General features: G+C 60.8%; 1 protein-coding gene across 3 annotated transcripts in view; it reads right to left on the reverse strand.

The window, feature by feature from the left end:
- The window catches only part of ESPN (espin), a 31,774-nt gene extending 21,295 nt beyond the window's left edge, over positions 1 to 10,479 (reverse strand). For 2 of the 3 annotated variants that reach the window (XM_049618191.1, XM_049618190.1), the window contains exons 1-2: positions 10,010 to 10,478; positions 6,904 to 7,097 (exon numbers count right to left, since the gene is read on the reverse strand). In XM_049618191.1, the coding sequence (XP_049474148.1) occupies positions 6,904 to 7,097; positions 10,010 to 10,303 (488 nt within the window). In that variant the 5' untranslated portion in view covers positions 10,304 to 10,478. Of the gene's footprint in view, positions 1 to 6,903; positions 7,098 to 10,009 lie in introns of all 3 variants that reach the window. The other variant, XM_049618189.1, reaches the window with a different exon arrangement.
- Positions 10,480 to 10,532: the final 53 nt, after the last annotated feature.

Here is a 10,532-nt window from a genome sequence, read left to right on the forward strand (position 1 = left end):
ACCGCTGGGCTGGGGTGTCTGGGCTCAGCCCAGCACAGGTCAGGCCAGGCATTGTTTCTGTTGTGGAGGGTCACCCAGAGGACGGGGCTAGGGTCTTGCGGGGGTACTTCTGGCCTCAGGTCCCACCTGCTCTAACCCATCGGGTTCTAGCCAAAGTGACACGAAGGGTAACCATTCCAGTCCCAGCCCCTGCCCTTGGCCCTGGCCTCCAGCCACCACCCTGACTCTGTAGCTCACTGGGTAGGACCCTAGTGGGTTATTAAGCTCCTGAGCCTCAGTTTCCAAATACGGCAAATGGGCATCATAATTGTCCGGCATCTCCTTGCCTCTTATGAGGGAACGGAAGAGGAAGCTTTGGAAGGTTGCACATTTCCTTGGAGGGAAGGCGGCTCTTTGCCTCCTGGTGCGGCAGCCGTATCCTGACCAGCCAACCCCCTCCCCCACCCACTGGGTCTCAACTGTCACTCCCTGTGACCAACCCCAGGGGTTTCCCCATGCTCCTCTGACTTGGCCATTCCCTAGCACGTGCCCCTCCCCCTTCTCCGGAACACCTGCTCCTCCTGGCTTCCTACACCAGCAGCCGACTCTCACGCCAAGCCTCCTAAGCCTTCTTTGCTGGGCCCTGGCCTTCACCTGACCTCCAAATGTGGGGATACCCCAGGGCCTCCTTTCTGAACACAGTCTCCCCCCCGGTAAGGTCATCCACTTCCCAGGGTCAAAGGCCACCTGCACCCCCATGCTGCTCCTCTCTCTAGCTTGGACCTGGAGTCTCTATCCGGCCCTCACCTCCGCCCACCGGTCCTTGTGTGCATTGCCCAGGCCTCTGGAACCTTACGTGCCTAGAGCAGATCTCTTGCCTTTCTCCCTCAAACCCTCCCCGACCTGCCAACCCCATTTTGGCAAAGGACACCACACTACCCTCCCTTGAGCCCAAGCTCTAGGAGTCTTTGGAGACCCCCAACCCTTGACCTCTTTATACGCCTGAAACTCCCTAGCAACAATCACACGAACCATATTTTTCTCCCTCTTTGGAAAAAAGAGGACACGAGTGAACTGCGACAACACAGAAAAAGTGGAATGCTTGCTGGAAATCTCCGTCCAGGACCGGTGCCGGCTTGCTGTTGCCACTGCTGTGGGCAGCAAGGAGCGACCTGCCCACAGAACCAGATTCAGGTCAAAGAACAGCATTTCTGGTGGCCAAAAATTTCTGCTCCAAGGGAGTTCGGGAAGGAGCTGATCCTATGAGGATCAGGGGTAAGGCCGCCTTGGATACAATCATGGATCCTTTGCTGGCCCTACGTCTCTTTGCCTCCACTCACGCCTCCTGGCTTATTTGAAAAGATCCCAAATTCGGCTTGATGCAGGGAAGAAATGCAGTGATGATTTCAGGGAGGTTCTAGGACAGCTTTACGCCCAATCCATCCGGGCTGAATACCCTTCCCTGCAACTCCCCCAGCCTCCCAGGCCTTCCTTCTGGTCCTCAGCAAAGCCAAACTTGATCCCACCTCAGCACCTGCCTCTGCTGGTTCTTCTCCCTGCGATGCTGCCACGCCAGGTTTCTGCAGGGCCGGCCCTTCTTTTTATCCAGGACTCCGATGAGCTCTCACCTGCTCTAGGAGGCCTTCCTTGACTCCCTCAATTTATTTCTCGTGTGTGTGTGTGTGTGTGTGTTGAGATTTTTGTCTTTAAGTAATCTCTATTCCCAACGTGGGGGCTCAAACTCACAACCGAGATCAAGAGTCACACACTCCACCGACTGAGCCAGCCAGGTGCCCCTTGACCCCTGAACTTAAAGAAAACCCCATTGGTTTCTACCAAACTACCCTGTTTTGCTTCATGGCGCTGGTCACTGGAGACGTCTTGTGTGCCTATTTGGTTCACTCCAGGGACACGTGTCACCAGGCTGCCACACGCCAGGATGGGGCAGCGCCACGCAAAGAGCAGACCCCTGCCGTCAGAGTTTGGTTCCCCTGCAGCTCCCAGACGGCAAGCCAACACACATGCAAATAAATTTCTGTGAATGAGGCACGTGCTGTCCACCTGTCCCCTTGTTTGCCCCGGAGCCTCCCGGAAAGTGGGCTCCAAGAAGCTGCGAGGGCTCATGACACCCCAAGCTCTGACGGCGTGCCCAGTTGCTCGTTGTTGAGTAACCGTGGGGGTGAGTGAGACGGGCAGTCAGACGGGGAGCTCTGTGATGTCCCCTCGCACAGGGCCTCAGCTGGTCTGTTTGCCAGGTGGGCCCAGGGAGGCCCAGCTCGGGGTGCCATCTGAGGTCGCTCAGTGAGCTGCACGCGGGGCCGGACGAGCCCCAGGGCTTCCGGCCTCCTCACGCTTTCGACCAATGTTTAGTGCGCGTCAGGCACTGGGCCTCCAGGATGGGGAAGACAAGGTCCGCCCTCCCCGGCTGGGGAGCTGCGGCAAGAGAACGCCCCCAGATGCACAGAACGCCCCCAGATGCACAGAACGTAATGTCAGGTGGTTACGAGGGTGCGAGGGAAAATAAAGCAGGCGAGGGATGTGCTGCTGGGCAAGTGACAACCTAAAGGAGGCCGTGGGCAGGCCCTGCGGAGGAGTGGGGGTGGAGGAGAGACTCCAAGTTAGGGAGAGGGTTCCAGGCGGCAGGAACAGACAGCGCGAGGCTGGAGCGTACCAGCCTGCTGGAGGAGCAGCAAGGAGGCCCGGGAGGTGGAACGGGGTGTGGAGGGGGGAGCGGCTGGCGGTGGGGCGTGCGGGCTGGGCCAGGGTGAGGAGGGCCCCCGGGCCGTTGTGGGGAAATGGCCTTCTCTATCCGTGATCAGGGAGACTGTGGCCAGTCCGGGCATCTGACTTGCATTCCCAAAGGCAGAAGAGCTGGACAGCGAGAGGGCCAGGGTGGGGAGACCTGAGAGATTAGGGACTGGACCAGGAGTGGGAGACAGACCTGGAAAGGGGATGTGGTTTGATCACGGCCATACAGGGAACCGGGGAACTGGTGGGGCCTCGGCTGCTCAATTAGCCTCTCTGAGACACCATGTCTGACTCTGTCAACACTGTGTAGCAGGGACATTTGTTTAATTCACTGACGTATCCCTGGCACGTTAAAATATTACCTCGCACGGGGGCCCTGGGTGGCTCAGTCGGTTGAGCATCCAACTCTTGATTTAGGCTTAGGTCATGACCTCATGGTTCGTGGGATCGAGCCCCGTGTTGGGCTCCATGCTGAACATGGACTTTGCTTAGGATCCTCTGTCTCTCTCTCTCTCTCTTTCTCCGTCTGCCCCTCTCCTCCACTTGCATTCCCTCTCACTCTAGAAAGAAAGAGAGAGAGGGAGGGAGAGGGAGAGGGAGAGGGAGAGGGAGAGGGAGAAAGGGAGGGAGAAAGAAAGAAAGAAAGAAAGAAAGAAAGAAAGAAAGAAAAAAGTAAGTAAGGAGGGAAGGAAGTAAGGAGGGAAGAAGAAAGAGAAAGAAAGAAAGAAAGAGAAAGAGGAATGAAGGGAGGGAGGAAAGAAGAAAGAAAGAAAGAAAGAAAGAAAGAAAGAAAAGAAAGGAGGAGAGAAGGGAGGAAGGAGAAAGAGGAATGAAGGGAGGGAGGAAGGAAGGAAGAAAAGAAAAGAAAGAAAGAAAGAAAGAAAGAAAGAAAGAAAGAAAAAGAAAGAGAGAAAGAAAGAGAGGGAGGAAGGAAGGAAGGAAGGAAGGAAGGAAGGAAGGAAGGAAAGAAGAAAGGAAAGAAGGAAGGAAAGGATATTGCCTGGCACAGAGTAGATACTCAATGAACATTAGCTGAATAACTCAATCTGCAGTCAAATGCTCTACCACTGAGCTCAATCTGAATCTCAATCTACCCCTGAATAACTCAATCTGTAAACTGGGCTGTTTATAGAGCTATTGCCTGGGGTGGTTATAAGGCTCAGACTACCGGTGGGGGGGGGGGGGGGGGGGGGCGGTGCTAGGCACTTAGTAAGCACTCAGCAGGCCGGAGCTCATCCGGGTTTATCCTGACCCCTGGCCAGGGCACTTCCAATCTCTGCCCCGGGGCAGGGGAGGCCTCAGGCAAAGGAGATACTTGCAAGGAGGTGGAATTGATGCAAATCTGTGGACAGACTGACTTTCCAGTTTGCTACGTCTGGCAGAGCATGGGGCCCCAAAGGAAGGAAGAGCCCAGAGCCCCGCCACCCTCCACTATTCTCCCCAGCCTCAAAACTCAAGCCCAAGGGTCCGAGCTGAGCCTGGGGCTCCTCTCCAGCTGCACAGACTCCAGGTGAGCAGATGGTTGAGGCCAAGCAAGCATGAGGTAGTTCCTGGGCCCCAGCACCCCTCTGGCAAGGTGGTCAGGAGCTCTGAGGCGACATATTGTCTGCCCCGACCGGAGGCCTGGATAGCTGGTTCCCCTCTACCAACCACTAGTGCTCCTGGCCAGGAGGGTCGGTGCTCCTGGCCATCGCCCTCAGACCCAGTTCCTGCCAGCCTCCATGCTGCCAGCTTAGGGACCCTCCTTCTGTGGGGAGGATCCCCACAGGAAAACAGCCCCAGAGGCCACTGTAGCAATTCCTTCACCTCTGGGAAGAATTCGCCCGATGGATTGGGATACCCTGGAGGAGAGGCAGGTGGGCGCGGGGTGTCCCTGCAATCTGAAGCCTTTTCTAACACCGTAAGGTACAGCCTGGCTCTAGCAAGGCCTCCCCCGAGGCTGTCCAGCCCGCCCGCTTCCCCGCAGCTCAGCACGGCCATGGCCCGCTGCTGCCCACAGCCTCCTTGGGCGGGATCGAGTTTCTCACTGGTAGGTCTGGGAGCCCTTCCTCCCTCACCAACCGCCAGGGAGAGCTGAGCCCTTGTGAATAATTCACTGTGCTTCACAGCAGGCCCGGGAGGCTCACGAGAGTGAAAAGCGTGGAGTCACAGCCTCCACAGCCAGGCTCCCAGGGTCCCGGGTTAAGCCCTGTGGCCTGGGGGACAGCCTGGGCCTCTGCCCTCTCCATGCCCCGCCTTGGAGAGCAGGAGTCTCTACCCCGGAGATAGGAGTCTAAATGGGCACTGACCTCCAACCCCCAGCAGGCCTCCCAATTCCCAGCCGCCCCCTCCTGCCTGAGGCAAGCACATAAAAGCATTTTCTTATCAGCCAGGTCACACGCTGCTGCAGGGAACGGGAACGGACCCAAGTCCTCTGACGGCCTCTGTGAGATTTGTAGAGGCCTCTGAGGGGCTGATGGCTCATCAGCCCAGGCCACCTGGCCTCCAAGTTGGCCCCAGGACCCAATCACAGCCAGCATCTGGCATGGCCTGGGAGGGGTCAGCGTTCCCAAGGCCCGGAGGCCGCGATGGTGCTCCATGGCCCGGCCAGTCTTCCCGAGGCTGGGATCGCAGCCCATGGAGGGCTCCAGCTCATCCCAGGCCCCAGGCTTTTTGGTGAGGAGGGGTTCAGGGGCCAGCCTGGGGCTCCACCCCTACCCCTCCCGCCCACGTTCCTCACCAGCGCTGCCAGGGCTGGGCTTGGAGCCCTCTCTCAGTTTACACCATTTGGGCTAAGTTGGCATTGCCATTAGCCTGGCTTTTGGGGGCCCATTACGTGTGCCGAGGGAGGCTTATGGGTGCAGAAGGGTGGCCACGGCCCACTCGTCCCCTTCTAGGGCCTCAGCGTCCTCTGTGTCACGTGACAGGGTAGAACAGAAGTGTCGGGACCAGGTCCCCCAGGGGTATTGCTGATGGTGCCAGGTGGGGAGCACTCGAGGATCTCTGGGGCCCTCCTCTAAATCCCAAGGACTCTGATGTGACCCAAGCCTTAGCTTGTCCAGAGCAGAGAATTCATGCCGAAGTGACACCAGGCGGCCTCTGGCAGGGACGGCGGTGGGAAGTCCCGGCCCGTGCACCTGCTGGGCTCCCACCCACCAAACCAGGCCATGCCTGCTTAGCAAGGCGACTGCAGGCTGAGCTGGGGGTCTTAGGACTCCCCAACGTCACCCCGATGGGGCCAGCCTGCCATGGGGCCATGGGTCCGGGCAGCCCTCCTGCCTCCTCTCTGGCAGCCAGCCACCCTGCAGGCTCCCTCGGGTGTGGAACCAGTGGTAAGGATCGACCCTCTGACTTCAGGGCTGCTCTCCTCCTGAGACTCGGTCCTCTGTCACTGCTTACACCCCAGGCACCCACTTGGACTGACAAAGGCCACTGATCAGAGCCCCCATTTGTCAGGTCCCTGGGGCCACTGTTGTCCCACTCTCCTGAGACAATCCTCTAGGACCCCTGCTTCCCTCCAGATCCACCTAATACTGGCTCCCTCCCTTCCCCCAGGGACCTCCCAGGACTCCCCTGCTCTGCACTGAGCCCCATTCTTCCTCATGCTCCCACCCCACCCTGGGGAGCTCCCAGCTCACTGCTCAGCAGCTCTCTCAGACCTGCCACTCAGGCTGGGGACCCTGGGAGGATTGGGGGCCCCACCTCCCATGGTGGTGGGAATGGGCTGAGGGGCCACAGGAAGTGACAGGTTGCTCTGTGGATGGCCTAATCAGGGGGCAGGAGGAGGCTCCTCCTCCTTCTTGAGTCTAGGAAGCTCTCCCACATCTTCACCCCTGCCCCCATCCCCCCATTAGAATAGTCTCGCAAACTGGCACAGGCCAGAGCTCAAGAGAGCCACACGCGTAGGCTCCCTGGAGAGGAGCATGTGACCTTGGCCCACGTGCCCAGCCCCCCAGGGGCAGCTGTGCTGGGGGACACCTGCTTGCAAAGCTCTGGGGCAAGTGGCTGTGGGCGGCCCGCCAGGAAGGGAAACATTGCAGCCTGGGTAGGAGCTGTCTCCGGCCTGGCCCTCTAGCCACTGGAGTGGCCCAGAAGCGGTCACTCCCCTGGAAAGCTGGAGGGGCAGATTCCAGGCAGTCCCTGGAGGCCTCGCCCACCCGCAGCACCCAGAAGACGGGCCAGGAGGGTTGTCCTTACTCAGGATAGTGCCCGATGAGGAGCCTCAGGGAGGGGAAGTCTCCTTTGGCGGCAGCATAGTGGATGGCCAGGGCGCCTGTGTCTGTGGTCGCGGTGGCCTCCCCACCGCCATGGCGCAGGAGCCATTCCACCAACTCGGGGTGGCCGAAGCGGGCGGCCAGGTGCAGGACTGTGGCACCAGAATTGTCTCTGTCCTATGGGAGAAGAGCGCATTAGTCCCGACGCCTTGTCCTGCCCCACATCCCGCCGGCCACAGGGGCCGTTCTGTCCTCGGGCACCTAACCGGCCCCAGTTCATAAGTGGCACCCATCCGTGCCGGGCTTCCTGAGGCTGCAGGTCACGGCTGGGAACTGCTTGCATATAGTAGACTTTGAGGACATAGCACTCTCGTCCTCCCTGCCGGAGAAACTGTCCCCCAGATGCTCTGGGGACACCTGAAGGAGTGAGCAAGGGTGGCTGGGGCAGGAAGGGTGGGCTGTTGGGGTTCTACCAAGTTAGCATCAGGACTGTGGGGGGCAGCCCCTGAATCTAACCCTTGGTCCCTCCATTTCCCTCTCCCCAAGTGTCACATGAGAAAAGGCCTCCAGCTTGGTGTACCTTCAATACCCCAACATCAGTGCAGAGAACTGTCCCTCCCGGCCCCCCAGCAGACTCCCTGCTCCTGGCCCAGGGAACAGGCTGTGTTCTTGCTCTATGGAGGAGTAAGCTTCTGGGTACCGGTGGCAGGGCCTGGACAGTCAGCCAACAGTGGTAGGTGTGGGCTCGAGGCAGCCCCTGGGAGGGGCTTGGGTAGGACACCTTCCCGGGCACCCCCAAGGGGGCAGGCTGATGATCACGGCCCGGAAGTACTAAATGTGTCATCCATGAACACCCAGGTGTGTGCGTCTCTGTGGCAGGAGGGGGTTGGCAGGTGCCGCTGATGTTCACCTGGGCTGGAGGAGGAGAATCACAGAGAACCCAGAAGTCTGGACTCAAAGGCCGGCGAGTTTTTGAGCGTGGGCACTGGTTCGAGAACAGCATGAGCTCCCGGCACCAAGCACGTGGGATGATGGAGAAGCAGGCAGGGAGGGGGTGCAGAAGCAGTGAGAGGTGGGCATGGTTTACTAGGATCAAGGAAGGGAAGCCCCTCTGCCCAGAGAGAGGCCCTGTGGGGACAGGTGTGTCCAAGGAGGCTTGAGGAAGGTGAATCTCAGAGGCTCTTATAAAACAGGCACAAGGAAAAGAGAGCACAGAGGGGACGGGGGCCACCACCAGTAAGTCACCAGTCAGCTTCTGGGGGTGGCTGTGGGGCTAGGAAGGAGGCAGGAGGAAGGTGAGGGGGACTAGGCAGCACAGAGGCGGCTGAGCACAACACTGAGAGCCCTCTGTGTGCTGGACCACCCAGGCAGGGGCTGAAGATTGCTTCAGTCTGTCCCCCTGAGCCCGGACCTCTGCATGGGGAGGGGTGGGGGTGGACAATAAGGAGAGAGCCCGGGCCTATGGGCTCTGGCCTGTCCCCAAGCCTCCAACAGCTGCTTAGGCCCCAGGAGCCTCATGTACTGCGGCCTGCACCCTAAAGCTGCTTATCTCTCTGGGCTGAGGAGGGCCAGGGATCGAGGTCATCCTCCCCCCCCCCGCTTCCATCCTCAGCACCCAAGCTGGCTGGGGCTCGAGGGAGGGAGACTTGATAAGCCAGGCACAAGGCCACTTGTTCCTCTACCTCCTCTGCAGTGGCCAGGGAGGCTTCCGGCCAAGGCTGGACCCTGGGATGAGGGAGGCGTACCACCTCCCAAAAGAGTGGGTGTGGACCATGTGCCAGGAAGTCCTGATAACAGAGCCAGCCAGCAGATAAGCAATCCGTCCATCTCCCAGGAAGGGTAGGAAGGGGGGTCTTGCCATCCTGAAGGTGGGGGGGGGGGTTGGTCATCCTTAGGGCACAACCAGCCAGCTCTGGGCCACCCCTGCCTTCTCTCCTTCTACATTCAGTTAACCCAGTGGTCTTGCTAAGTGGGAAATCAGTTCTGGGTCCTCTCTCCAGTGGCTTTTCCCCACAGCTAGAATATCATCCAAATTCCTAGCCCCGGCCTATGGTGGCTTCTCCCAGCACCCTCCCCTGCCCCCCACGCCCCAAACATGCCCTCCTCCTGGCTGTTTCTGCAACAGGATAAGAATGTGTGTGCCTGAGGGCTTTGCACTCCTTGTTCCTTGCACTTAGAACTCTCTGATCGGCACCTGCTCACTTCCTTCTCATCATCCAGGACTCCCTGCAGAGGCCACTCACTCCTAGCCACCTCGCCCAAGCAGCTAGCTCCCTGACACCCCACTGCATGGCCCATTGCCCCAATGGACTGGCAGTTCCAGGAGATCAGGAGCGTGTCTGAATCCCCAAGCCCGGTACCTGCTGGATGCTCTAATGCCAGCAGGAGCGAAATGCAGAGATACACTTAGGGCCCGGAGCTGCCTCCTCCTCCAGCCCAGGAGGGGCCAGGCTTATATCCGCCTGAGGGCCACTGAGTGAGACCAACCAGGTGGGGTCTTGGGGCAGGAAGACTCAGGCTGGGCTGGAGAAGCAACTCGAAGCTGGAAGGGAGGAAGGTGCTGGTGTCCCGGGGTCAGCTAAGGCCCTAGGGAGGCCCCATTTACCACGCCCATCACCCCTCCCCCACACCCTGGCCTTGGGGACACCTGCATCTCTGCCTGGGGTGGCCTGCGGGGGGGGGTGGCACTTTGCCCACCCTCTTCCAGACCTGCTCCCAGGAGACCTGGGCTTCTGATTCCGTGCCCCACCTACACTCCAGGACTCCCCTGGATCAGTGCTTTGCTCTCCTCCCCATCCTCCCCAGCCCTGTCCCAGATTATATACTGGCCCAGGTAAGCCCAATTCCCTCTGGCTCCCCATTACCCAGTGCTCTTCTAGGCAGTGGCCCTAGCTTGCCGGGGCGTCTTCCCCGGCGCGCTCTCCATCTGGGGAGCCCATCCCACCCCAAGCCCTCTGGAAGGAACTCAGGAGCAAGCTCAGTCGGTAGGTGCCCAATCTCACCCACCCTGGAGCCAAGGCGGCTCTGCGCCAGAGCTCCCCCCCTGGGGAGGAAGCCCCCAGGGCGCCCAGGGAGCCGCGCGGACCCACCTGCACTCCGCAGCCGCCCTGCGAGAGCAGCCACTGCAGGCAGGCGAGGTGGCCGGTGGCGGCGGCGTCGTGGGCCGGCGTGGCTCCGTTGCGCGCGCGGGCCGTGGCGGGCAGGGCGGCCTCCTCCACCAGGAAGCGCAGGCAGTGCAGCTTGCCCGCGCGGGCAGCGTGGTGCACCGGCAGCGCGTCCAGCGGGTCCCGCTGCGAGGGTCTCAGCTGGCCGGCGGCGTGCAGGGACCTCAGCACTTCCAGTTCGCCCTGCCGCGCCGCCTGCAGCGCCAGCGCCAGGGCCATGGTGCCGCCCGCGGCGCCGCGACCCGCTCAGCGCGTTCCCCCGGACGCCATGCACCTGTCCTGCCCGCGGGGGGGGCGGGGGGGGCCCGGGGGCCCGGGGGGGGGGGGGCGGAGCGGCTGCCGGCCGGGTCTCGGCCCGCACTGCCTCGCCCGCTCCGCTCCGCCTCCGCCGCCGCGGCGCTCTGGGGCTGCGGGGCCCCCCGCGGGCGCCCGGCGTGAGGCTGGGGCC

The sequence above is a fragment of the Panthera uncia genome (genome assembly GCF_023721935.1).
Source record: "Panthera uncia isolate 11264 chromosome C1 unlocalized genomic scaffold, Puncia_PCG_1.0 HiC_scaffold_4, whole genome shotgun sequence".
NCBI lineage: Eukaryota > Metazoa > Chordata > Mammalia > Carnivora > Felidae > Panthera > Panthera uncia.